The sequence below is a fragment of the Polyergus mexicanus genome, unplaced genomic scaffold (genome assembly GCF_030449975.1).
Source record: "Polyergus mexicanus isolate NDT 795.1 unplaced genomic scaffold, iyPolMexi1.0 SCAF_5, whole genome shotgun sequence".
Classification (NCBI taxonomy): domain Eukaryota; kingdom Metazoa; phylum Arthropoda; class Insecta; order Hymenoptera; family Formicidae; genus Polyergus; species Polyergus mexicanus.
The window spans coordinates 11,055,168-11,082,662 of NW_027223325.1; the positions used below are offsets into that span (position 1 = coordinate 11,055,168).

Genomic DNA, 27,495 nt, shown 5'->3' on the forward strand with positions numbered 1-27,495 from the left:
TGTCTGATATTCTCGTGAAAGATAAAATGGAAAATGATTTTAAATCGATACAAAAAAAATCATTTTAAATAAAAATAATAGTGATCATTTCGGGAAGTCGGATGTTATTGTGGTTGACAGAAAATTGCATTTCGTAAAACATATTTTCGCAACGCATTTTTTTTACGAAAAAAAACGATATATTATAAAGAGTACAAACAATATGACATATTAACACTAAGTCATAAATATGCATATCAGTTCAGCACAATAAAGTGTCTTACTCTCTAGAAAGTAGAAAATTTCTTTTGCCCTTTCTTTCTCTTTTTGCTCTTTTCATTCAAGACATTCATCATTCAAAAACTATAACATATTTTGAATTATATTTAGCTTTCGAAGTCAAAATTTCGTAAGATTCTAACGAAATAAAATTGCACCGGTAATAAGATATAATCTTTAATTTAATAAAAAGATTAAAACAATGAAAAAAAAAATTATAATAAAAATATTTACTTGTATTATTCAAAAATATTCATCAATAGAAATGTCTATGTTTTGCAAACGTTAAATCGCTTACTTTTTCGAGCGTTGAAGTTCTATCCTTCTTTCATCGTTGCAATTTTATTTGTTCTGCCAATTATTCGAAATCAATTATTCGATTTATATTAATTATAAAGAATTTAATTCAATTAATTGATATATTATCAATTATCCCGCGGAATTCCAATTCCTGTTTTTGTCGCGATTTAAATTATTGTATTTCATGCCCGGCGAATCTCCAGAAATACGTACGAGACAAAAGACGCGCTTTCCGGAGAACTGGAAAAGAATCGATGTCCGTCTCTATCGGAGTGGATTTTTGACGCGACAAAATCCCGATCGACCTCAGTCCGTCATCGTGTTGAGGATCCAGTCCATGTAATAAGCAACCCTGGTGTAGACCCCCGGAATACCCGCGGTACCGCACTCTCTCACCCCGTAACTGACCACGCCGTGTTGAATGGTGCGTATCGTGTTGCCATTGTATATACCGATGGCTTGTAAAGGCCCGCCACTGTCACCGAAGCAGGAATCCACGTTCAGACCGCCGGCACATAATTGCTTGTACCAAATCTGCGTCGACCGCTTGTACACCTCCTTGCATCGCTCGGTTGGCACCAGCGGCAACTTCGCCTGAAGAAGGTCCTGACTGCGCGGGCCCAATTCCGTCGCTCCCCAACCGGTCACTATCGCCTATCGATCGGAAACGAGAAGATTTGAAATCGGGAGAGAGTGAATTCCTCTCGAAAAAATTGAGAAATGAATTTCCGAATTAAAACAAATTTTTTTAAACAAGCGGAAAAAGCGCCTTTTTCGAAAAAATTGATGGAATATTTCAAATGAATATACGGCTTGTCCTTTCTTACTTTGAATTTTCTCAGCTTAATTAAAAAAATTGTACAGCATCATTGGAGAGATACACAAAGATGAAGGGAGGACTATCAATGAGTAGAATTTCAGAATAATGCAATTATCAGAAAGCAAAAAATCTTTGAATTTGATTCGATTTCAATTTGATATGCTTACGGATGAAAAACAAGGGTAACAAAAATATTCTCACCTTTTTCGGAATCGTCAATGCCGTAGAGCCGAGTGGCAAGCAAATCGGTTTGACATTCAAAGGTCTGAAGTCTATAGAACTATTTAATTTAATGAGCGCGATATCATTTTGCAATTTCGTTCGTGTATAATCGGGATGATAGTAGAAACTTTCCACACCGAAATCCTGATATCTCTCGGCGCATTGGACCTCAAGTCCATTCTCGTCGTAATCGCAATCGCGTTCCTTGCTTATATCGTGATCTCCCACCCTGACGCCTATCAGCGATCTAATATCTGAAATATGACGATTTTGATTGTGTAAAAATTCTACTCTTTTTAAATTAATTTCTTTTTATAAATTTTTATTTAAAAAAAAATTTTTTTAATATTTTCGATAAGAGTTTCTTTCTCTTTACCCGCTGGAAGTTGAGTGACGCAATGAGCGGCGGTGAGGATAAATCGGTCGGAGATGACTGTACCGCCGCAACGGAATTCCGGATTTGGCTTTCCGGTATCGTACGCGATCAACGCCATCCACGGAAAATCGAAGACTCCGGTCTTATTACCGCCGTACACCTTCTGCTGAATGACGGGTCCGCATTTTTGAAGATCCAATAGACGTAGATTCGGATGATTCGTAACATCTGGCGGAGAGGAAACGTCGATTTCCTGCTCCATTGTGCGTTTCGTCGTTGTTGGTAGCGATAGCGTGATAATTGTAGATAGTGTTGGTCGTAGTGTAGTTCGTCTCTAAAGATTAATATGTAATGTTATAAATAATCTAGAGAAGCGATACATTCGAATTTTGATTTACAATATTTTGCATTTATTTTGCATTTATTTATATTAATCATACGTTCACGTCTGTTATTATTGTAATCAACGGCTTTACGATTCGGAAAGCTTTAGGGAGATTTAGATTTCTTCAAAATGAAGAGATCGAGCGTAGAAATTTCTTTGTAGTTTACTATCTCATTTGGAGAATCCTTTTTCAAAATCAAAATGGAAAGAACTTTGATCGCAATACAGTCCTTGATTTTTTTTTATTGTATAGTTTATGTTTTGCACAAACTATATAATAAAAAAAAATGGAATTTTAACAGAACTTTTCACTCAGACTTCAACGAGTGGAGATTAAACGGGGAGGAATCCTACTAATACAACGAAATCGGGAAACGGAAAGTCGAGAAGTCGGAGAAACCTGTTTGCGCGTTATTTTAGAAGGCTATCAAACGCGGCTTGTGAAACGATGACATCGTCGCGTTAATAACGCCATAGCGCAACAATACATGTATAATCTGATATATCACATACACACGAAAAATGATGTGATAGAGACTTCTTCGAAACGCATTAAAGCTTTTGATAAAACATGTCGACATTTTTAATACGATGAAAAAAACGATCGATTCCCTCTCATAAATAATTTTCTAATATATCATAGATTTATATCACAAAAATTAGAGATAAATCGGGAGCGTATGAAGAATTTTGAATCTCATTAATATAATATAAAAGTTACTAAAATAATTTAGTCGCACAAAATGTGTATTTGGTTCTGTAATCGTAGCTCTCAAATGACATTTCTATTCATTCTACTTTTTTTATGGTTTATTTCAAGTCAACTTCAAATTGAGATGTTATTTTTAAATAAAAAGTTTACTTTGTGAAATTTTAGTTTAAGTTGAATTTACTTTATATTATATATACAATATATACGTTTAATGAATTAATTTAATAGAATTGTTACCTGACTCACGCAACAAATCATCGGGTCGTTGCCCTCGAAGCCGCATTGCGCATCCCTAAGCATTTGCAAAATTTCTGGCGAAAGTGGTCTCGGACTATCCCTCAAGATTGCTATAATATTCGCACAATTACGGATGTTAATGCAAGTAGCGCGACTATCCGAGCATTCATTCTCTGCAAAAGTAAATTATTCTTTATATTAATAAAAAATTTTTTTTATCGATAAATAGCATTTTTTTAAACGTAAAATTCAAGTTTTATTTAGAATAATTGAAAGATATATATTTTCAGCTATATATATACGTATCCCAAAATATATAATTTCTAATATCTTAAATTAAATAATTAAAATCGATATAAATTAAAATAAAAAATGCATTTGATATATTACTGTAGATGTCAGATTGATGCAAAATGTATTCAAGAAAAATTATTCTTATAAAGAAATAAGAAAAAAATCTATTTTAAGTCTCTTTTCAAATAGCAATGTTTTATTTAAAGAACTACTCACGTGCATCGATAGCTGTTATAGCCAGGTAAAGGACAAATAATCTGATGAATATCATGTTTATTTCTGTAGTATATCTTGTAGCAATTATTCTTCCCGTAAGTCCGCCTCTCTTTTTCTCTTTCTCACAGATCAAAGCAAGCCGGAGATTTTTTTCGTTTCGCTCCGAAGGTTATCGCCGGATGCTCTTTGAATAAAAAATTCGCATTCCGTGCGAGAGAATGCGATTGTCCCACTTACGATTCGCACTGATCTGTAGCCTCGTGGGTGCACAAAATCGCACAGTAACGCGAGTCAACTTGGAATCTGTTGGAATCAAAACTCATGGATTCATCCGCCGAGAGCTGCGATCGACTAAGTTCCTCCGCTACCTGCTGAGTTTAATAAATCTGTTGGATCGTGAAAACTGGTGGGGACGATTATCCCGATAAACCGTTGGTCGTGATTCATGATTCGCTGCCGATTAGAGAGTTGTATCGCCATTCGCAATTCGTATGATTTCAAAGAAATTGAAAACGAGCACGAGCTTTTCCTTGATAAATTCCGTCGTCGTCCTTTCAAATTATCCTTATTATTCGAGGTTTGAACTTGCTATCGTACAAATTGACGTTACACTCGAGACATTAGTGTTGATACGTTTCATTTAAGATAGTAATATTATGATATGTATGTGTGTAAAGTGAATTTTATATCTTCCCAAATAAATATAAAAACGATCTTTGATCAAGAAAAACATGGTGATTTTTCAATACAGAGAATCATGGCAATCTTTTATTTTTTACACTCCATATATTATCTATCATTTATATTATTTCATATTGCATATTATTATTTTTTTTTTATTTACTTTAAAACTTTGAAAATTAATACATGTTAAATTCTTAATATTTAATCCCAAAATCACAACTATTTTGTACTCTATTATACAATTGATTGAAAATTATGCATATCATTAAAATTTCTGAGTAAATCAGAAAAAAGTCGGGTAAATATATATTTACATTTATGAAAAATCAAAATAAAAAGAGATGAATTGGAAGAGTAGAATTGAATTGGCATTCCTTCTTTCGAAAGAAAATTGATACCGTCTTTATAAATAAGATCTGTAGATCAAAATAAAAAAGATAAAAAGAAGTCATAGGAATTTTTTCCGAAGGGACAAAACTCACGTGAAGAAATTGTATGGAGAATAGAAGGAAATAAAATAAAAGGAAAGGAAAAAGAAGAGCCGGTTGAACGTTAGAATATTATATTTTTCAACGACCTATTTCTTGAAATAGAATGGTTTTTGCTGAAAAAAGAATAAGTAAATTTCTTAAATTAATCTTTTTATGTCAATTTTGCAGTATCGCGAACTTTATTCTCATCTTTGATTCTGGTCCTCACCTGATTTCTTTCTTCTTTCTCTTTTTTCATTTAAAAGGTTTCTTGGATTCGGGCTACGTTTTACTTTTCCTCTTTTCTCCGTTTCTTCTTTAAACAAATTTTATTGCCCTGTTTGTCTATTGAAACTTTCGAGCTCTATGAAATCAGCATATTTTTTACAGCCTTCAATATTGCTTTAGTATTGTTTTAGAACCAATATATATAGAAAATAGACACCTGTTAGTGAATTCAAATAATAAGAATCGTGGTGATCCCTATTCTATTTGATCCTGACTCTAAATATAATAACGTAAAAAGTTTATTGTATCAAATAAATATTAAGTTCAGTATCATACATAATTAATAATTAATTTAGAAAAAAAATAATAGAAAAATAGAAAACTATTTAAAAAGAGTATTATATGATATAATGATTTCATAAATATACTATAATGTTTAATAACGTATTTACAGATTATTTAAAAGATAATAATTTTAAGCTATTTCGCAATAAATAAACCAAGAATCGGTGACGCCGCGAATTTTGTAATCACAGAAAATTCCCAGAAACATTACTGCATGATCGAAAGCGTATTATGTTGTTGTATTGATTGTGTATAAAATATAATTTTAATCAATGTTGGTTGAGAAAAGTTAATATCAGTATTCTCCTTTATTGTCATTCATCAAAAATAGCACAGTCTTCCAGCTCATTATCACAATCGATAATAAAAAAGACACGAAATTTGTTTATCTGCAAAGATTCTCATGATGTCAAAAATACGTAGCTTATCGTTAAAAAATATATAATAATTATAATATAATAAATTATAGAAATTATTTAATGCTAATTTTATAAAATAACGATTAATAATCGAACACTGAGTTGACATATTTTCTTTTTCTGAATCTCATTCCGGCTACCATGCGCTAATCACTGACATTAGAATGAAATGCTCGATTAATTCGTGTTATTGCATGAAGGCTTTGATGATATCAAATTTGCGTAGCGCAAAGATTACTGAGATGCTTTGTATTAACTTCTTTAATGACCCGAGCGCGTTGATAACCCTGCGGCAAATAACGTTGCAAATATCGAGTATACGTATCGTCAACATAATTTTTCGCGACAATATTAATTGCAAGTTCTTGTCGTTTTCCTCGAAAATTGATGCAATTGAAAATCAATGTTGGTTTATTTAATATTAAATAAATAAAATTGTGCCGATAGGAATATTGCAAATAACGTCGCGATCTACTGATAATGGTAAACATCACATTTTTCGAATATATAGATATTTACGTAAAGTGCATCAAAGATTTGACAACATGATTATATACAGGATGCATAGAAAATCGTGTTTTCTCGAATGCAAAGCTTGTATAAAAACATTTTATTCTACATTTGCATTTGCATAAAGAATTTTTTTCATTTCCATTTTTAACACGATTTTTCCGATACATTCTATACATATATAATATAAATGTTAAAAGAAAGAAAATTATTTTAAAATATATAAAATATATGTGTATAAGAAAAAGTAAAACTTGATTTTATTAATACAATACATTTAAAAAAAATTTATTTTTATTAATGCATTGTTAAAAACTTAAAAAAAAAATCGCTTTTTTCAGCATTATACATACTGACGTTCATACATTTAAACTATAACATTTTTATAATATCGATTTATTGATTATTGATATTGCAATGTTTGTTCTAAACCTATACAAAAAACTGCATTTTATTTAAATAAAATTTATAAAAGTATTTGAAAACGTTGTTATGAGTATATATCATAAATGAACATAAAAAGATGAGCAATTAACAACGTTTAGCTTTGAATTTCTTTCTAGTATTGAGTATATTTATGGGATATTATAGAGAATACAATTGACTAATTTTTCAATATCAAAGCTATAAGCTATTGCGCCAACTTTTTATGCTAACGCAAGAAAAAGACATTAAATTTTGATTATTATTATACAATTATAATATCGAGTATTTGTCTTATTAATAACACATTTATCATAATTAAAAGTTTGTTCCTATGCATTCTCTTCATCAATTTTGTCAAAGAAAATTTGAACACAATTCTTTATATATTACTTTATTTTAATAACGTAGAATTGAATATTTGTTAGGCTCCCATTAATTCTACTAACGCAATTTTTTTTTCAGATTGCAGAAATACGTTGTGTGATTGGCGTAATTTTAATTCTATTTCTAATCCAATCTCTGGAAAGAATCTTTGGAGCAATATTCAGAAAAATGATTTCTTTTGTATACAATGTTTATATTAATCCCTTAGTTTACTAATGATCCAAGGAACGAAGTCTACCACTCTGGTGTAGACGCCGGGCCAGTCCTGCATGCCGCAGGGTGACGGTCCAAAGGACACGACGCCCACGGCGGCCCACCTGCCGGTGCCATCGGCGATCCTCTCGACGGACATAAGAGGACCACCCGAATCGCCCCGACACGAGTCCTTGCCCTTCTGACCTCCCGCACACATCTGTCCGTAGCCCAGCCGAACGCCGGCGTTGCTATAGATCTGATCGCACTGATCCTTGTCCGCCAGCGGCAATGCCAGCTTCAACTTGACATTAGATGCCGAGCGGATCTCCGTCTTGCCCCAACCGGCTACAACGAGTTTGCCGTTGAGCGACGAGTTGGACGGTAGGCAGATGGGCTTGACGAAGTTGGTGAACGCTACATCGCGGCTGAGACGCAGCAACGCGATGTCGTAACGTTGGTCCCGCGACAACGGCCGATATTCCTCGTGAGCGATTTGTTCCTCTACGCCCACGGTGATAGTATTGTCGGCGCACAACACGCTGTCTTCGCTGTCCTGCACACAGTCGCGCTCGGTATCGGTGTCGTATTCGCCCAGACGAACGCTGGTCAGCCGCCAGTTGGGCGGAAGATCCTTGCCCTTGATGCAATGGGCGGCAGTAAGGACGTAGCGCTTATTGATCAGGACACCGCCGCACGCTGTCGTCCTGCCGTTGGCTGTAATGTCATTCGAAGAACATTCAATGAGATTATAATTTATGCGTTTGGTGTTACAATCGATTTATATTTTCCGAGACATTTTCCGACATCTCGCTCTTTGGATTCTCTTTCTTTCCACTCACGTTTCTGATACTCCAATAGCGCCATCCAAGGAAACTCGTCGAGCTCGGTGCGTTCGCCGCCCACGATCCTCTGTGACAGATCTCGGCCGCAGTCTCTCGGCAACAACGGATTGTCCGCTAGATCGACCTGGATTATGGTTTCGTTAATCGGCGAGCTAGATGGTTGTGGATTCCATCCCGGGGTGGATCCGACATTCTGGATTATAGTTTCGCTAGGACGAATGTTGATATTCGCGTTGCCTATGCAGCACACCAGCGGATTATTGCCTTCGAAGCCGCAGTGATTGTGCCTCAGGTAAGCGATCGCTTGATCGCGCGATTGCTGCAGGATGGTGGACACTATCGGGCATTCGCGAGCAGATATACACGCGCCCACCTGGCCGTCAACTCTGCAGTCCGTCCGCGAACTTTCTGTTTAGAAAACAGAATAAGAAAAGAAATGTTTTTAAATAAAAAAGGTATAAATGTGTAATTAATCGCGTAACGTATATTAATATCGGAATTACAGATAAGATTTTTTTTTTACTTCATATCCAACCGTAACTTTTAACGCCATGGATTAATAATTAATTTTGTCTTGTGTTAGCAAAAGTAACGATTCCGCATTTAATGGTCTGCGCAAAATCTTTTTAAATTGAATGTTAATAGTTTTGCATAATTGCGCCGTTTTAATAATTGATACGCGTTGTTCTATAGCTTATAATCATCTTGTCTAGCTATATTTATAATGCTAACCATCAAGAATTTCCGGTTTTTTGTATAATCTAATATTGTATAATGTGATAAATACTATAAATATTAATTGCAGAGAAATGTGTTATTTATACGATAAATTACTGATATTTTATAATTTACGAAATTTATTTGTGTGTAATAGAAAGTTGATTATATTATTGATTATTATTAATGATAATATAAACATATACATATACGCGCACATTAATAGATATTATCTTTGGATGATCCGAGAGATATTTGTAAATCGAGATCTATCCTAAGATTCATCGATATGCGCAAAATTGAACAAAGCTGATCCATGCATGATCTTTCGTCGCTTCCGTTGGTATATCCGTCTCCTGATTCGTTGTTAGTTATTAATTTGATGATGTAACGCAAAATAATGTCCCGTACGATACGAGAGGCAATCGATGGAAAATTCGCATCTGACCTTTCTTTTCGCGGAAACATAGTCATAAATTGATAACTAATAATGTCACGAACCCGGATAATCACATTCCGCGATGATTAAATTTACATCAATGATTGAAACAACATTTTAGATACATGAACAATTGTAACGAGGTTTCAGGTATATTTTATCACGTGTTGATGCTATATACGTGTGGTATATATACAGTATCGACCTTGGATACGATCAACGCTTTATTTTCTTTCATCGCACACATGAAATAAAAAAAGAATTACAAGAGAAAAATTATGTATATTAAGAAGATATTGAGATTATAAATTATAAGCAAATATATATGTTATAAATTAAAAGATTTTATATAATAGCTTGTTATAAATTGTCATTATGATTGAATTCAACGTCATCTCTGAATAAGAAAAAAATTATGATAATTATTTTTTTGAAAAGGATTTTAGATGGCTTGCGATAATATCATACAATGCGTGAACTCTATCCTTTATTAAATTTCTCTTCTTTTTTAATTTTATTTACCAGAAACTGACTTAATTGAATCATCAATAACCTTGATGAAACAATTCGAGCCACTCTTGATCCTGCCTTTTAAGAGCCCAGATAACATAAATTTAAATAATATCTGTAAAAAATTCAAAATCTTCTGGAAGATCAGAACATGTTTTCAACGTCTTTACGATACCTTAATATTTTCTAGAGAGAAAATTGTTCTAGAGAAATATATACGAAAGAATTAAACAAATTTTAATTAATTATAAACTAAACTCTCAGCTATTTTTCCTGAACTAACATCGATTTATAATTTATATCTTACATTTTCAATACATTTTAAGAAATCTACTTACGCGCATTGATACTGACAATCAGTAATGATAGTAACTTGACGAACATCGAACCCGACGTCGGCATCCTCGATAAATTATTCAACTTTGCTATTATCAACAAAATTCCGGGAGACAATCACAGCGCACTTTGACAGCAGGACTCGCACGATCACGCGCAGTTCCTTACGTTTTATGCCTTCGCGCCGAAGACCAGGACACTAACTGACGATGATGCCCATGATAAAGTAACCGGAGCCAGGGTCAACAACTGTCCCCACCACCACTATCAGCAGGCTTCGTCTAGCTCTAGCTAATTAGCAGGGACGGACCAATCGAGGAATCATCGGAAAATTTGCGCTTTTATCACACAATTAGACGTAGAGTATATATTCCAAGAAAAGAAGAAAAAATATTGCAGAAAATAAAATCCTTTTAAATAATTTTATTTCTAGTAAGCTTTTGTATATTTATTGTATTTTATTTTGCGTTTATTATACGTTATATATATATATATATATATATATATATATATATATATATATATATATATATATACATATTATATATTTTCTTTCTAAACGCCGTGATTATTTTTGACTGGGACTTTCCCTACGTAAATACAACCCCCCAGTCCGCTTCTGATTTATAAGCCGGTGATGATTTCCTCGTCATTCTTTGCTTTCGTGTCAGCGCCGTTTAAAGTTTTGAAAAGTATCTTTAGATAATAGCTAAAACATATTACACAGTACTTATTCTTTCTGTTTATAATTTTATATATGTGTAACGTAACACATAATACAGAGCTTCATATACTTTTAATATTTACATAAATTTTGATAAACCATCAATTAATTTGTTCCAGTTTTTTATCATAATTTTAACATTTGAAATATATAAAAAATTAGCGTATCTTGAAAGATTCGAAAATCTTATGAGATCTGAAGACATTTAAGCGGACCCAATATTTGCTTTCCGATTTTTACCTTCCACGACGCATAGATTTTAGAGAACCTGTTTGCTCGTAAATTTTACGATGTTAATATTGAATTATGAATTCGAGGAAGAGGAAAATTATCTTGACGTCATTAATCTCACTATCGATAAATTCAAGCACGTGGAGTTAATCTCTGAATTGTAGGCAAGAATATTATGATTGTAAAGTCAATCTTAACGTTTTTTTTTTTTATCAATAGCGTTATATATGAAGTCATCAATAATTCTCGATCGAGTCAAAGTAGCAATTTCATATCTTAACACGCGCGTTATCTCATAATTCATAGCGGCATAATGCAAATTATGTTATAATATATAGTGGATCACAAACTATCGAACGTATATATATGTATATCTGGTAATTAAATAAAACTATAAGTTTGTCCGTGCATTTTAGAAATAATAAAACTGCATTAATGTTGGCATATTAAATCATATGGCGCAACGTTTTATGCTAATAGTATCTCTACGTCACGCTGAGAAACTTTTGTATATACTAAAAATCCACAGGAAGCATTTCAAAACACGCAGAAAGAGATTGTATCGAGTATTCCAGCAACATTTTAGATTTACGATTAAAAGTCTGTATATTTCCAATACTATTGTCGCATATTTAATTGTCACGATTGCGTGCGCTTCCGCGAAAAAATGATTCAATCCTCGACAGATTTAATGTTGAAGAAAGAAAACCAAAGCTCTCCGCAATATTGCGTGCGTGATCGAATACAATTCAGATCATGCGATGCAAAACGGGAACATCCCGATTTCTTGATATATTCAGTATTAATGTATGACGCGAATCTCGCGGAAAGAATCGGGTATTGCGATTACAACTTGCACGAAGAGATCGTGATGTTTTCAATTTGAACAAATGTATATATGTATGCATTTAAATTGATTGTGGCTAGATGTAAATTCTAATAGAATTAGATTTTCCGTTTAATTTATCTCCACGTGGCTCTTGCTATTAATTACCTCCATAAATAATTAAACGATTAGATAATTGCAGATTTAGCGAAGTCCTGCGAGATAACGAGTTTTTTATTGAATGTGATTTCTGCAACCAACTTTCGAAGATAATTGCTTGCGAACGCTTGCGGAATGAAAAAAAATCTTGCAGTTTTTATTTGATTTTCATTGGCTGCACATGGCAAAAGAAAACGATTTTCTTTGTCGATCTTTATTCTCACAGTTAACTCTTCAATTATAATTTATCTGTAATAATACAATGTGTCTATAATAACAAGAGCAATTTTCACACGTTTAAGATAATTAATGCCAAGAATTCTCATCTATTATATACGAGATATCTTCTCGACGACTTTACCCGACGATATTTTAAATAAAAATGACTGCACTCTTAAATAAAACTATTCTAAACACGGGACTCTCTCTATATAAATAAAAAGCCGAGCGGATTAATTTCGAATTTTGTTTTCACTGTAATTAAAACGAACAATCCTGTCTGACTTCAAGGGGATATGTGTTCCAGGATCCATGTGGTATATGCAGCGATCTTGCTGTAGATGGCTGGAGTCTGGGAGGCGCCGCAGGCCTTCGCGCCGAAGGAGACGATGCCGATGAAATAGTATCTAGTCAGCCCGTTCAGGCTCTGAACCTTCATTAGGGGTCCGCCGCTGTCACCTCCGCAAGAATCCTCGCCCAGGACACCGCCCACGCATATCTGATGCTGCTCCGACATCTGCGCGAAGTTCTTAAAGGATTGCACGCACCTGTCCATTTTGACGACCGGTATCTTGATCGTTTGCAGGATTGTGCTGGGTTGCGGATCATCTATTGATAATGAAATAATGAAATTTAAATTAAAGACAAGTATGAGATCCAATCGATCTAAACGCAATTTTCAATGGCTAAGAAAGAAAAAGAAAAAAAGACTATATTCATGTAGGAATATATATACTAGTATTTTTTACCAAAAGTAATGTTCACTGTTGCAGATCAAGAAGCAAAAATCTGAAGTATAAATGTTAAATATTTAATAATATTTTAGCATAGATTTCGCGAAAATATCTTACTGATATCGTATATCCCCCAACCGGCGACTTCAGCCGTTTCACCGATGAAGTTCTTCAGCAGGAGTTCACCGCTCATCATACATATCGGCTTTACGAATTCTGTATATAAATTGCAACAAACAAATAGATTCTTTATTTTCAGCATATCTTCATAAAGGCTAGATTCATTTAAAAAATGAAGGAGAACGATCTAATCTATATCCTTCGAATAATACACAGCAATTTTTTTTTGCCTACTTTGTACATTTCCTGATATCCAATGGATTTTGTGTCATAATTTTTCAAAATTATGTTTTATTTAAAAATGCGATCAGATAAGATCACAATTTTCGTATTATGTTTAAGAAAAAATTTAATTTGAAAAATGTGATATATTTATTTAACTATATTCGTATCCTGATCAATCGTCCATTAATCGATTGTAGTCGGTTAATTAAGATTAATTGATTTATATACACACCGTTATAAACCACAGGCTTGTTCAACCGTATTATAGCTATATCATTCTTGAACATCGGCTTATTATAATCTTTGTGAGTGATTATCGATTTCGGTACGAAATCTTGCACCGGCTCAGCGCAATATCCGCGTTCGCAGTCGGGGTCTGTCAAAGTGTTGTGCTCGCCCAGACGGATTCCACCGATCTTGAAACTTAGAGAGATGTATGTTCTTTATATGTAATATTACAATATATAAAAATTATAATAAATTAATTAATAATTATAATAAATTAAATTATAATTATAACAAAATAAATTAAAAGTTAATTTCTTTTTAATTAAAAATTCACAAATATCTTCTTTGACGTTTTAATTACAAAGGATTAATAAATCGCGAAGTTACATTATTTCGCGAATTAATCCTCGAACGACCGAATGACAAGGTCTTTGGATGATTTAATTAATCTGTAGGATAAAAGGGAAGTCTTTTAATTGATTTTATTTTTCTTCTTTTAATTATGTATAACAATTGTTTACATACTTTTCGGGCAGATTCACCACGCAATGAGCTGCGGTGACCACGTATAGCGGATTGATCAAGGTCCCACCGCATCTGTAAGCTAACGCGTCGTCGTCGGTGCCAGATTTGCTATATCCTATTCTCGCGATCCAAGGATACGCACCGAGGCTGGCATTCTTGCCGCCGATAATACGATCGCTGTTAGAATTGCCGCATCTCCTGTGCTCCAGCAACAGCCAGCCAGGATGTTTTGTTACATCGACTACGCGAATCATTAAATATATTTTATAGTATCACGCATTTAATTTCAGAAATAGTGAAATATTTTTTTTTTTTTTTTTTTCAGAAAGCTTCATCCCGTGAAGGATTGCTATTAATTGTTTATAAATTTTGATCGATTGCTTAGAAATTTTCCATTTATTCGAGATAAAATTTGATTTATTTAGAATATTTTTAATAAATTTTTAAGTATTTCTTTAAAGACGATAGGTCAAAGTTTTTTGCAAATTCTGCTTTTGTAAACATGCTGCAGAATATTGAGAAATATTTAATTATAAAAAACTTACTTACTGGAAAATGTTATGGAAATAACGCAGAAAAGTATAACGCACCATAATAAAGATCGCATCCTGGCTGAAAGCTACAAACAAGCAGTCAAGTAGGTTTTATGCACCTTATATTTTAAAGTATTGTGTGAGAAACTATATATTTTCCTGTTTCAAACAATTTTTGTTTATTTTTTTCTTTACTACATCCACAATTTATTGTAAAATATTTTTTTTCACATACATAAAATTATAAGAAAAAAATTATAAATAGCTAAATTGATTTACATATATAAATGTTACTTAAACTTTTATGTTGTTTTGTCAATATTTGACATTTTAAAATTATTCTTACCGAAAATCGCAGCGGCATTTATGCACAAAAAGTTATGCACACATCAGAATCCTCGTCTCCTGACAAGTGTTATACTTTAACTGCGTGCAGTAGCTATCGCTTAATTTGCTTCAATCTCCTACAGGTATGCCCGTGCAACCTTATCTCGACCGTATCAAAACGTGCATTATGGCTTAGCCGATAGATCTTTATAATTCACTCACACTATGAGTCTGGCTTATGATATTAATTCTGACTTATGATTTATTGACTTGCCAAATCTTTTCGCGAAACATACAAAAGAATTATATATTTCCATAAAAAAGTACGCTAAATCTTTTTTCAATTTTTTATTACATATAATATATTAAATTATATTATAAATTTAATATATTTTAATAAATTTAATTAGTTTTGTTGTATATTTTTAAAGACAAATAAAATATGAATGTCTATTGCATGCGAGTTTGCTGTCAAATGCCAACGTAGGATTCTGTTAAGCAAATCAAGATGCTAAAAAACAGAGTAATCAGAATTTGATAAAATGACTTTCGTAGGTAAAACTTCTACATCTTTGCCATCTCTGAATTTATACAAAACTCATACGAAATTAAAAAATTATAACGCATCAATCACTGGAAGGGTAAATATCACTTCAGATCAAATGCAAGATTATAAAGTAAACTGATGTAAAAAAGTGCGTTCTGACAATTTTGTCGGCATTACAGCCCAAGTTTTGCAAAACTTGCTGTAAACCTTGTCTCGGTATTTGTCTACAAACTGTAGCAAGATGTAAGTATTGTATGTATTATATTTTTATCTTTATATAAACGTATGTTAACATTTTTAAAAAAATTAGACAAGTATATCTCTCCAATTTAGAGGAACGAGATAAAATGTCTTTATCCTTTAATTTTTTATAGTTTTCTCATATCTTGTTTTATATCTTTATATAATCTGATTTTTAATTTTTATATAGGTTACATTATATTTTAACCTGATTTGAGGTTTACAAATAATTTTTAATAAATGTTACAGATAAAGCACAGTTAAAACCTTGGCGAAGCCGTGGAAGAAGCGATAATTTTGTCCTTATTGGCGCAAGGTATATCATGGAGTTCTATCAATGGATGAATGAGAATGATTTCTTAAGATCGATCATTGCATCGGCGATTTTATTCGCAATCGGAATAAAACTTACTGGAGAAATAAATGCTTGGAATTTACCACAGATTTTTGTTCGATAGAGCTGTGTCTTCAAAGAAATTCAAGTATGTTAAAAATTTGTTTATTATGATTTATAAATCACAAAAATAAAAGAAGTGATAATTCTTTATAATAATTCTTTAATCTCTCATTTATGAATCTATATTATATATTAATATATATATTCAAATTCCTTTATTGAATCAGTCACTTCATTCCTGGTAGTGTGGATTACAGTAAGTGGGTTCCAGTTTGATGGAATATAATAGCGTAACACTGTGAAACAACTGACTCAAATCTAAAAAAAAACAAAAAAAAAAAAACGAATATAATTAAAAAATAATCTTGCTTTATCTTTTTTAATTATTTCTTTTATTCTAAGTTAATATTTATTCTATTACATACTTATATTTCTAAACAGCGGTTTCTTTTCTAGAATCCACATATTGGTCCTCAGGAGTCTCTGTAGAATCGATAATACATTTTGGATCCATCAACTCATTATTCGAAACTTTATTATTTATCTCATTATTAATCGACGACTCGGAATACTCGCTTCCTATTTTCTCGGTGCTTTCATCGATTTTTCCAGCATTGTCACTCGAATTTCCACTGTCAGTCGACGTTAGTTGCTCTGTCTTGCTTTTTTTCACAGCTGTGTCATTTCTGTCACTATTATCATTGTCACTATCATCTGAAGTATCCTCAAATTCATCGGAATCAATCTCAAAATCTAATATAGTTTTGCGTTTATTTGGTTGAACATCTTTTTCTGATTTCCTCTTAACCCCTGACACAGTAGCAGCTTTAAAACCTTCTTCGACTGAATCTTCGACTTTCTCAGGTAGCTTTGCTCTCTCCTGTTCGTAACGCTGATCTTTGAATTCATGTCTTGGTTCAGCGCATAGTTTCTCAAGTTTCTTCCTCTTGCGCTCTGCTTCCTCATCGTGTCTTTTGGTCTGTTTCTCGATCCAAGCCTTCAGCCTCTTCTCCTCGTTTATATCGCGCAATCTGCGACCGCTCAGATCCCTGCAAGCCTCGCGATTCGTGGTCTTCTCTATTTGCGCGCCTATCGCCCGTAACATGGAACCAAAACCACCTTTGCCACCCAACAATCTTGGAACAATAGTTGCGTAGCCATTCATGCAAATATCGTCTTTCCGCATAAGTCGGCCATTATGTACGATGTAATATTGATCACGCAAAAGCCCCTGAATAACAACAAATGATTCGTATATAATATTTCAGATATATTAATACATAAATATAATTATTCATTAATTGTCATATATATATATATGTATGTATAGAGGAGAATTAATATAATAATAGCTAAATTTTGAATAATAATTGATGAAAGATTTTAAGTTTTTGCAAGTTTCTGAAAGAAAATTAAAAAGAATTTGTTGAGAGAATGATATACTTTGAGGTTAGATCTACAACTTACCGTCTCCTCCTCGACTCGTTGCCACAATTCATATACTGCTATCGGTGTGTCATTGTTAATAACGCATTTTACAGATGCTCCTGCGATTTTTACGGTCAACATTTTTCCTTGATTTGTACAAAATTTGCTTTTATTAGAAATCCTCAAGTTAGTCTAAACTGGTTCAAACTTGTCTTTCTGAATTTTTGTCTAAGGACGCAATATCATGAAATCAAGAATTAGAGATTAATGATATACGTATCGTTCAACTAGCTTTATTGATGTTTGTCATCTGACATCTGACATCCGACAAACTCGTTCAACTCACACGACAAATGTAATGGCATCATTATGCAGGATTTATACTGCGTCCGATATCCAATAAAAGAACTTGGATTTTAGTTGGTAATATTTTGGGACCTAGAAATAAACGTTTTCTATTGGATATCAGACATAGTGTGAATCCTGCTTTAGACTTTCACTCTTGTCTGCTTTTGATTTTATTTACCATTTTTAATCGAAAAGAATTTCAGCCAATAAATAAGAAATCAAATAGTGTTCGAGTAATTAAAAAATTTTTCAAAACAGTCAGAATGCCAAGAATTGAACAAAATGTAATGTCTTGAAATTAATATCAACATTTCACAACTTAAATCTACTGGATTCAAAAATTTACTCATCGGAATAAAGTTTGATTGACCAATCAGGACAAAAAAAGCAGATTTCTTTGTCAATCCAATGCTACTCTCATTTGTATTTTACTGTAACTTTGTTTTCCTTAAAATACTCTCGTTTTAATATATGCAATTATTAATTATTAGAAACATGAAAATTTTAAGAAATTTATATTACTTAAAAAATGAAATTCTTTATATTATATGTTAAATACAGTCAATTTGTTCAGATCAAAGATACTAATATATCTTGCGCATCTTTCAAAACTCTCTTACAGCTGTTTATTTTTTCTTAAAAATAATTATTATAAAAGAACACTTGGGAGATATTTAGGATTAAGTATTATGCAAACTGGCTTCGTGACTATCTCTAGAAGGACCAGACCCTCCTTTAAGCTATGTACAGCATATAGGAACATTATCATACAATATTTCTCTGTCGCCGAGAAATAATTCTAGATCGAGAAATAATCTTATACCGTCTTTTCCCGCCTCAGTCTCCTTGCGAAATCGGGGAACCGCGATCGCGCTTCGACGAAGCCTTTCCCTTGCCCTTGGATTTAGTTTCCCGCTTTCGGCTGATCGACGAGGTTGATGTGGTCGAGGCCGAGTCAGCTGGGCTAGAGTGACTCGAACCTTCCCGGTCCCATCTTGCCAGCGTGTCTCGCAGATTCTGACCGTCACTCTCCTCGTACGTGTCCACGTCGACGTGTAGATTGTCCTGGCTATTGTTACCGCTATTGGAATCCAGATTGGCGCGTACCTCCTTACGTTGATCGTCAGTGTGTTGCGGGCACCGGACGGACCTGGTGCACAATTTCTTCGTGTGCTCGGACACAACGCCGCAGATCTGCGTAAGCAACGCTCGCTTGTCTACGAGGGACATGTTCTCGTAATTCGACGGCGAGTTCTCGTTGCTGCTATGGACGCTGCTGCTCCCGCTGACAACGGCAGTGGTCTCGCCGTTTCTCTGTGATGAACCGCTGCCACCGGCAGCGCTTCCCTGCTGCTTCTGCTGCTTGCCTGAACGCTTGCTCACGCCGTTGCGATCCTTGCGCGGACGTTTGCGTTTGCTGCCGCTATCGTTGGTCAGACTCCAGTCCACGTCGTCATCGTTGTCGCTCAATACTCCCCCGTAATTATTCAGGTCTTTGGAGTTGTTGGCGATGCGAAGCGACGCGATACGCGAACTGTTTCTGCCCATACCTATGCACTTTGCTAGATGGTTAGCGAATATGCATGCGGCCACACTGCGCTCGCAATTCGGACAATTACACTCTTGAGATTTCTTCACCGGATGTTGACCAAATACATCTAGACCAGGCGAATCTAAAACAGAAATATTTGTAATATTGTAATATTGTTATATGTACGAACATCAGATTACTTCTAACAATAATATCAATAGTTTTGCTACTGATCTTTTGTAACATTGTAAAAAAAAATTACATTGAAATGAAAAATTAAATTGAAATAGTAAAAATAAATGTCCGCTACATATCCATTATATTATATAGCCATTGTAAAAATGATGTTAATATTTTGATATATAATAGTTAAAATAAAAAGATAAAGAATTAATATTTCAAATAATATAAGACGAATGTTTGCAGATATTTATATTATATAAAGTCTTCATAAGACTAAATAAAACATTTCTAAAAAATCATAAAATATTCCTTCTCTAAGGTAATTATATATTTATAATTATTTTAATTAACACGAATGAACAACATGTTCTTTAAATCGTTAAATAGTTACAATAATTCAAGATATCAAGTTTAAATGAACAAATATAAACAAAAATTATTATATTATATTTACATACCGACAATAGCATAAGATTCGTCATCGGGAATGCCCTCCTCGATATCAGAACTGCCAGTCTTGGTGGTACGATGCACATCAAAAACAAAACCCATCAAAACCTCGTCCAACAAATCTTCATAAATCTCTTTTGTTGCCGTTTCAACATTCTCTGCTTTGCCCATAAAATCCAGGAAACGCCGATTTAATTCTTGAATTCTCTCTTCAGTAACAGACATCCTGGTTTCAAAAACGATCAAGTCACTTATTACTATATAGACTTTAGACGGATAAACACCCAAAGTAGTGATAGGACATCGATTGAGCAACGTGCCAACTCCAGACTTCCAACAGTTTCTGATAGTTCTTGAGCATCTAAGAATTAGAAATATATTTTTATCTTTTAAAAATTAGCGATGGTGATGAGGAAATAGTAGAATTATTGTCTTTGTAGATAAGAAATTATGTTTACATTAAAATTTAATTTTTTTACATATATATAAAAATTTTAATACAATAATAAATAGAGAATTTTATTCTTTCTAATATCGAATAATAGTACAAATTTTTTCCCTGGGAAAATTTAACTTTGATATAAATAAAAATAAAATCAGTCAATAAAATTAAGGGATTCGAAGCAGTACAATACAAAATAAAAACAGGACGCGAAAGAAGATACATTTTCAGAACATTCAGTTATATTTACAGCTTTCAAAATTAAATTCACCCGAATTATACTATTCGCAATCCCTAAACATTATTAAGATATTTTCGGGACACCTTGTATATTATAGAATAAAGGTGTATAACCTAGAAGAGAGAATAGCGGATCAATAACATAGGATTATTTGTCCAAAACATTGCTCGATAAAAAGTGCTCGAATAATCAAATGTTCTTCAACGAGTAAATCTTTCAGATCTTCCGTGGAAGAAAAATACGAAGTGATCATTCGAATACCTGACACCGCTCTCTGTTAACGGGTTGTTTACGGGTGACAGCTGCGCGATGACATGCGCGTCATGTCGCGATGTGTTTCTTGTCGCGTGAACGACATCGGGGGAATCGAACGACGCGAAAAGCGCGTTCGAGGGAACACTTTCCCCTTTTTTCTTACGTCCGTAATTCTATAGATCGTATGGAGAAACAATGTCCCGTCAATGACAGATATGCACGCGTGTACTATATGCATTCACGTGCGTCAAGTCAATCCTGTAGATGCACCGAAGTGCAGCGAATGCACTTTTGTTCTCTTTTGTCGCTACGAAATATGAATTTGTCTCATTTTCAAGAAAGCGCAATCAATCGGTATATATTCAATATATTAATTGTTTGTTCTCTGTTATTATCATTAATTGTTAATCGTGTCAATCGTATTTCCGATGCTTAAAACGCAGCTGACATATCTTCGCGCGGAGAAAAGGAAAAGAAAAAGTGTAGAAAACGTAAGAAAAGAAGACCTAAAGCGCACACGTGATTCTACATGAAGACATCAGCTGATTCTACAGTTTATCACTGCCGAAGGCGATGCGAAAGGCATATGGAGAAATAAATCTGATTTGGAGCCAAAACGCTTATTTCAAATCATGATGCGGCAAAGAAATCAAAAAGAGATCGAAGTGGAAAAATGAGGTTTGGATCACATTTGCGCGTATGACAATCGCTCTTTACCTGTATTATAATCTACACACATGTGCGAAATACGATTACACCCGTTATAACGGATTGTATAAAACTGGAGAGAAAAAAAGAGATAAAGAAATTTTTTAAATGCACTTCTCTGTATTTTCTTTGCATTCAAAATATAATAAACAAGGCTCGAATTTTGCAAAGAGAAAAAAGCAGAAAAAATGTAGAAAAGTATATATGTATAAATAGAAAAGTAAGACTAGATTATCGGATCATGCCGATTGGCTGTCCATCTTGATTCTTGTTGCATCATCCAATGGCGAGTGAGCACAAGGCGAATAGCAATAAATTGTTACTTGTTGCGCATCATGATTTCTCTTTGTGCCGACCGATCGAGCTCGTCGTCGTCGTGGATCGTGGATTCGGCATCGTTCGATCGCTGCTGAGGAAGGTTGTCGACGGCGTCTTCAGTGACGACGTGACGTTTCGTCGAGATAGAGAGAGAAAGAGAAAGCGCGCCAGTGCAGACGGACGGACGCGTGGAAGACGACGACGCGCCCCTTGACATAGGCCATTTTGCTCGGCGTCGGGATTGATGAAAGGGCCTGTTCCTTCAGGGGCAGGTCGAGGCAGATGCGCGCTGGTTCTATCTCCCCTTCGCAGGTACATACAATGTTTATACGGATCTCGATTTTTCGCACTTGGCTCTCCTTCTCGTTTTTCGATCCTCGAAAGCGAGCGAACCGAAATTCACAAACCAGTATCCACAGGTCTTCGTAATTCGGAACGGAAGCGACCGAGTATAGCGTGACCGAAATCGGAAAGTCGGTGAACGTGCGAAAGTTGGTGGTTCGTCGAGGAGGAATCTCTCTCGCGATCGCGAATAAGGAAAGAACGTTATTCCGCCAGGTCCCTGAAATCACACGCTACGCAACGACAGAAGCGATGGAGAAGATAGGTGAGTGTACAATTAATACAAGATACAGTCCTTGTGCAACATATGACAGCATTGTGCATCTCTAATGAAGTGCATTTCTACAAAGCATAACTTCTCATATGTAATTTATATGAATGATACTTTTATACTTTTAATTTATTTTATACCGTGTTTTATTCTAACGTAGAGATGTAATTTAATTTAGATTTTATTTAAAAATTACGTATGATATCGAAAAAATTTTAAATGGAAATTAGAGTCTTGTAATAGCGTAAAGGTTTAATTTTATACTATGCAAATTATAAAAATATATTAAAGTATATCGAAAATTAATAAAATAATAGTTTTATATTTAATTTATATTTATTTCTTGTAGAGATTGTAAAAATAGAGGAATGTACTGATGCTGTACTAATTGATGATACAACCACAGAGATCTTATTTGGTAATTTAATTATTTAAAAGTAAAGATTTGTAATATAAAATAATTTTTATTTATACATTATATTTTTGTAGATACAGATACCTCAGATATACAGATACAGGATCAGCCTATATTAGTAGATTGTAGTCCACATACTGACGTAAAAGGTAACTTAATTTCTATATATGTATATATACACACACATGGAATGTTTAAGAAAGTCAGCATTTTTTGTTGTATATTCTTTGGCGGTTACTTTCTCCATAATAAAATAATATTTTACTTAAATATATTTTATACAGACATTCTCTATATATATATATTTGAATAAATTCACATGAGTGCCTGTAAACAATATACAATGTATAGTTTCTATACTTTAGTTTATCGATATTTTTGTTCTTTTCTTTTATTATATTATTTTATTACTATTTTTTTTGTTTTGTGTTAACAGTTATTTCAGAAAATGGTCAAATTATATCAATTATTACTGACTATGAGTGTGTGACATGTCACCGTATCTTTCAATCTGAAGATGTAAGTCATAGTTTTATTTTTTTTAACTTGTTTTGCACATCTATCATTTTCTTATCTTGTTGCTAATTTCATTATCTTTTAATATTTTCTCTTTGCGATAGATGTTAAAGGAGCACTTAGACATGTGCAGAGAAGAAGATGACACGATCGATATCATGGAGTTTGATGATATGGAAAATTATGATTCAGAAGATAACGAAGAGGATGAGGATGATCCATCTTTAAATGAAGGTATATAATAGTTATGTATTAAACAATATTTATTTGCTTTTACATTACAAACTTCAAACTTATAATCTATTTTAGATTCAGATTCCAAGAGCCAAAAGAATAACAACGAAAAGATTCAACCTGTAATCAAGCCTGTACCGGAAACACAATGTCATTGTTGTGCGGAAGATTTGAAGACAGCGCACAGCGGTGGGGGATTCAAATGTCCCCATTGTAATCTCAGTTTCAAGAAGAAAGCATCTTTGGAGAGGCATGATGTAGTTATACATTGGAAGTGCGACACGTGCACATGCGATGAATGCGGCTCATCTTTTCGTGATAAAAAAGCATTAAATAAACATCGGTATACCACGCATGGAGATCGCAAAATTTTTAGGTATGTCTGTGCACAATTATTTTTTTTATTAATTATTACTGTCAATTACAAATAGTTATCTAACGCTCTATATAATGATCTATATTTTTTTGTAATTATATTTAAAAAAATTTTTATTATTTGAAAGGAATAGATATTACATGACCTTTATTATTTGATAGCATTAATTGTAGATAAAATATCATTGTAAAGTTGTAGCTTAATCTCTTATTATTATTTATATCATATTTACTTTTATTTCACTTTTCACTATTTTTTAATTTTATATAATATTTTAGATGTGAGCCTTGCGACACTTATTTCTCTCGGGGCTATCATTTAAATCGACACATTATGCAATCTGGTTGTCATGGCAGCATACTTAATACATTCAGTTGCCAAGTAAGTATAACTTTTATAACTGACTTTTATAACTGACCAATAACTTTTTTAACTGACAATTTTTAAAAAATGTGGATGATACTTAAGAAGTAATATAAGTAAATAATTTTATTACAGGTTTGCAAGAAAGTTTTTACGCGTAAGGATAATTTGCGGGAACACTTGCGTACTCACGCAGGAACACCTCAGAGACAAAAAAAACCGTGTAAATATTGTCCAAAAGAGTTTTTTACGAGCCAACAGTTGTTGGTTCATGAACGTATGCACACTGGAGAGCGGCCAGTCTCATGCGATTTATGTCCGAAAACATTCCTCTCGTCGCTGGCGCTAAAAAAGCATCGTCGCGTACATACCGGAGAGAAGCCGTTCGAATGTAAATATGTAAGTGCATTTTATTTCACAATTTTTCAAATGCATTTATGAATGCATTGATACATTTATAATATTTATAAAAGTTTTTAATATTATATTAGTATTCTTTTCACGAGCGATATATAAATAATAAGATTTTGTTAAATTGTACTCTGCAAGCTAGCTAACATTGTGGATGGAAAAATATTATCGTAAGTTTTCATTAAAACTGACATTAATTACGAATATTTTTAATACATAAGAATTATCTCGTGTTTTCATATAAATATAATCAACTCTCGTTAATATATTTTTTAAACAAATATAAGCATAAAAATTCATATTTTCAGTGTCAGAGAAAGTTTGCCGCTCGCGAGACATTAAACCGTCATCAACGGACTCATACAGGCGAAAAGCCGCATGTGTGTCAGTATTGCGGTAAATCGTTCATACAAGCAGCTCAATTAAGAGCACATATATTCCATCATACTGGAGAAAATGGCTTTTATTGCGACGTATGCGGTAAGGCATTCAACCGAAAAGCACGTTTAAATATTCACAAGAAATTTGTGCATGAGGGTGCTATTCCATTTACGTGTAAAAACTGCGATAAAGGTTTTACGCGAAAGGAGGACTTGGTGAAACATGCCCTGTTGCACACTGGCATCAAACGTAAGAGATTGAACAATATATCTTATATAAAAAAAAAATTATGTATATATATATATCTTTTTAGAAATATATTTATATAGTATTTTTGTATATTGTCTTTATATTTATAATTTGTATTGTATTTTTTATGTAGTAAAAATATAAAAAATTTGTATGTCAATTTTAATCACATTATGTGTCTATAATGTATTTATCTCATTTGATATAACAATACATAATGATATTTGTTATATTATAATTTTTTTTGTTTTTGCATTGCATTTCAGCATTCAAATGCGACAAATGTCCAAAAGCTTTCTCGGCAAAGTCGTCGTTGCAAGCTCATCTCAATACCCACAGACGCGAACCACCCCAGTCGTGCATCGAGTGCAATAGAGTATTCATCCGACAAGATTGTCTAATGCGACATATTCGGGCGAAGCATCGAGAACTATTGGAGGACGTGATGAACGAGGTCGAAAGAAAGCATTTGCAGACACAGTTATACAACATTGCCTCGCTCGCCGCAGCCAAAACGAAAAACGGAGAATCCAGAAGGCTTTCCACCGACGAATTGTTAAAAGCCATCATAGATCTCTTGAGGATACTTATTGATGAGGAAACATTACAGGTATATAATATTTTTTTATTCAATTTAAACTTTAATATATTATTGCTTTCTCTCTAATTTAATTAATAAATAAGTTATTTGTTGATTCTATTTTAACCACAATATTGGCAGCTATTTGGTTGGCCAGAGGCTCCGATACAAGATATTTTGGAAGCTGTCATCAGAAGATGCGGGCATGATCCTATAACGTCGGAATCCAACATAATATTCACCGAGAGATTACGACAAAATGTTAAGCTTCTATTTACCGTCGTCATCGACACAGTGAAAGATGACACGGTGAAATCTCTTTTGACGACGAAGACAGTGGACGATGTCATTCTCCACGTTTTAGAGATATCTAATGGCATACAGGATTAGGAAGGGAAAAGTATATTTATTATTATATTAGTATATATTATTATTATTATTATTATTATTATTATTATTATATGAGAAAAGTGCTCGTATTCTCTTTTTGAATTCTGGATATTTTAAAATTATACCAAGACGCGCGAGATTTTTGAAAAGAAAGAAATAATTTAATCGATTTTATACACATAAATCAACGAATAAAATAATATCGGGGAACGGATTTTTTATAAGCTTTTTTTGTTTAATTGTACAAAAATCGACTAATGAGATATACTAGCATTATACATTACATCGTACAATGTAATGCATATCTTATTAATCACTTGACAAATATTTTAAATTCTTTTTTTTGGATTAATTAAAAAAATGTCTATGGTATATATATATATATATATATATATATATATATATATATATATATATATATATATATTGTTTGACCAATCGCTTCTGGTAACATTGTTACTGCGGTAATATACTTATTAAGATAAATCGCATTCAATTTTTTTATATTGCAACTTTATAGATATATTTTTGCAATGATGTTAATTGTATATTACATATATAATATGTTCAAGCATGCGGTGTATGTATGTATACTTAGGTTTTATGTGAGACTAAAGTTTTCGTTCTTTATTCTTCTGCTGTAAACGTGAAGAATTTTATTAATCAAGATTATCTATACAAACGAGAGAGAAGAAAGTCAAGG

The 27,495-nt window shown here is 33.2% G+C and overlaps 5 protein-coding genes across 9 annotated transcripts; 1 reads left to right on the top strand and 4 right to left on the bottom strand.

Moving 5' to 3' along the window:
• Nucleotides 1-256: 256 nt before the first annotated feature.
• On the bottom strand, nucleotides 257-10,537 carry LOC138933609 (ovochymase). Its single transcript, XM_070296430.1, has 9 exons — nucleotides 10,328-10,537; nucleotides 8,321-8,731; nucleotides 7,492-8,195; nucleotides 4,058-4,188; nucleotides 3,821-3,987; nucleotides 3,311-3,483; nucleotides 1,977-2,310; nucleotides 1,580-1,854; nucleotides 257-1,212 (listed from the first exon to the last, which is right to left on the bottom strand). Exons 1-9 carry the CDS (start codon nucleotides 10,389-10,391, stop codon nucleotides 865-867), a joined length of 2,607 nt encoding a protein of 868 aa, XP_070152531.1. The 5' UTR covers nucleotides 10,392-10,537; the 3' UTR covers nucleotides 257-864.
• Nucleotides 10,538-12,658: 2,121 nt separating this feature from the next.
• On the bottom strand, nucleotides 12,659-14,570 carry LOC138933610 (CLIP domain-containing serine protease HP8-like). The gene is made up of 4 exons (XM_070296432.1): nucleotides 14,317-14,570; nucleotides 13,796-13,986; nucleotides 13,336-13,434; nucleotides 12,659-13,093 (listed from the first exon to the last, which is right to left on the bottom strand). Exons 1-4 carry the CDS (start codon nucleotides 14,568-14,570, stop codon nucleotides 12,771-12,773), a joined length of 867 nt encoding a protein of 288 aa, XP_070152533.1. The 3' UTR covers nucleotides 12,659-12,770.
• Nucleotides 14,571-16,446: 1,876 nt separating this feature from the next.
• LOC138933095 (splicing regulator SDE2) lies at nucleotides 16,447-18,060 on the bottom strand. Its single transcript, XM_070295579.1, has 3 exons — nucleotides 17,828-18,060; nucleotides 16,786-17,591; nucleotides 16,447-16,678 (listed from the first exon to the last, which is right to left on the bottom strand). Exons 1-2 carry the CDS (start codon nucleotides 17,927-17,929, stop codon nucleotides 16,794-16,796), a joined length of 900 nt encoding a protein of 299 aa, XP_070151680.1. The 5' UTR covers nucleotides 17,930-18,060; the 3' UTR covers nucleotides 16,447-16,678; nucleotides 16,786-16,793.
• Nucleotides 18,061-18,149: 89 nt separating this feature from the next.
• Sgf11 (SAGA associated factor 11kDa) lies at nucleotides 18,150-22,076 on the bottom strand. Of its 3 annotated transcripts, none has more exons than XM_070295578.1 (4): nucleotides 21,245-21,573; nucleotides 20,309-20,661; nucleotides 18,960-19,809; nucleotides 18,150-18,226 (listed from the first exon to the last, which is right to left on the bottom strand). In XM_070295578.1, the coding sequence occupies exons 2-3, from the start codon at nucleotides 20,523-20,525 to the stop codon at nucleotides 18,974-18,976; spliced, it is 1,053 nt and encodes a 350-aa protein (XP_070151679.1). In that variant the 5' UTR covers nucleotides 20,526-20,661; nucleotides 21,245-21,573; the 3' UTR covers nucleotides 18,150-18,226; nucleotides 18,960-18,973. The 3 variants fall into 3 exon arrangements, with proteins under 3 accessions (XP_070151679.1, XP_070151677.1, XP_070151678.1); XM_070295576.1 differs by lacking the exon at nucleotides 18,150-18,226 and adding an exon at nucleotides 22,061-22,076 and having other exon boundaries at nucleotides 18,703-19,809; nucleotides 21,245-21,545; XM_070295577.1 differs by lacking the exons at nucleotides 18,150-18,226; nucleotides 21,245-21,573 and adding an exon at nucleotides 21,956-21,982 and having other exon boundaries at nucleotides 18,703-19,809.
• LOC138933092 (oocyte zinc finger protein XlCOF6) lies at nucleotides 21,354-27,161 on the top strand. Of its 3 annotated transcripts, XM_070295573.1 has the most exons (13): nucleotides 21,354-21,592; nucleotides 21,682-22,576; nucleotides 22,684-22,871; nucleotides 23,227-23,295; nucleotides 23,367-23,441; nucleotides 23,729-23,811; nucleotides 23,913-24,042; nucleotides 24,118-24,418; nucleotides 24,697-24,799; nucleotides 24,917-25,180; nucleotides 25,501-25,822; nucleotides 26,089-26,432; nucleotides 26,544-27,161. In XM_070295573.1, the coding sequence occupies exons 3-13, from the start codon at nucleotides 22,859-22,861 to the stop codon at nucleotides 26,790-26,792; spliced, it is 1,953 nt and encodes a 650-aa protein (XP_070151674.1). In that variant the 5' UTR covers nucleotides 21,354-21,592; nucleotides 21,682-22,576; nucleotides 22,684-22,858; the 3' UTR covers nucleotides 26,793-27,161. The 3 variants fall into 3 exon arrangements, with proteins under 3 accessions (XP_070151674.1, XP_070151675.1, XP_070151676.1); XM_070295574.1 differs by lacking the exon at nucleotides 21,354-21,592 and having other exon boundaries at nucleotides 21,656-22,576; XM_070295575.1 differs by lacking the exons at nucleotides 21,354-21,592; nucleotides 21,682-22,576; nucleotides 22,684-22,871; nucleotides 23,227-23,295; nucleotides 23,729-23,811 and having other exon boundaries at nucleotides 26,544-27,160.
• Nucleotides 27,162-27,495: the final 334 nt, after the last annotated feature.

Coding starts and splice junctions, on each gene's coding strand:
- LOC138933609 (XM_070296430.1), bottom strand. CDS start 10,391: ATGCCGACGTCGGGTTCGATGTTCGTCAAGTTACTATCATTACTGATT. Junction 8,732..10,327: donor GATTGTCAGTATCAATGCGC/GTAAGTAGATTT, acceptor TTTTCTAAACAG/AAAGTTCGCGGACGGACTGC. Junction 2,311..3,310: donor TGATTTGTTGCGTGAGTCAG/GTAACAATTCTA, acceptor ATTAATCTTTAG/AGACGAACTACACTACGACC.
- LOC138933610 (XM_070296432.1), bottom strand. CDS start 14,570: ATGATTCGCGTAGTCGATGTAACAAAACATCCTGGCTGGCTGTTGCTG. Junction 13,435..13,795: donor CAAGCCTGTGGTTTATAACG/GTGTGTATATAA, acceptor ATTTATATACAG/AATTCGTAAAGCCGATATGT. Junction 13,094..13,335: donor TTGGGGGATATACGATATCA/GTAAGATATTTT, acceptor CATTATCAATAG/ATGATCCGCAACCCAGCACA.
- LOC138933095 (XM_070295579.1), bottom strand. CDS start 17,929: ATGTTGACCGTAAAAATCGCAGGAGCATCTGTAAAATGCGTTATTAAC. Junction 17,592..17,827: donor AACGAGTCGAGGAGGAGACG/GTAAGTTGTAGA, acceptor GTTGTTATTCAG/GGGCTTTTGCGTGATCAATA.
- Sgf11 (XM_070295578.1), bottom strand. CDS start 20,525: ATGTCTGTTACTGAAGAGAGAATTCAAGAATTAAATCGGCGTTTCCTG. Junction 19,810..20,308: donor CGAATCTTATGCTATTGTCG/GTATGTAAATAT, acceptor TTTCTGTTTTAG/ATTCGCCTGGTCTAGATGTA.
- LOC138933092 (XM_070295573.1), top strand. Junction 25,823..26,088: donor GTTGCACACTGGCATCAAAC/GTAAGAGATTGA, acceptor ATTGCATTTCAG/CATTCAAATGCGACAAATGT. Junction 26,433..26,543: donor TTGATGAGGAAACATTACAG/GTATATAATATT, acceptor CAATATTGGCAG/CTATTTGGTTGGCCAGAGGC.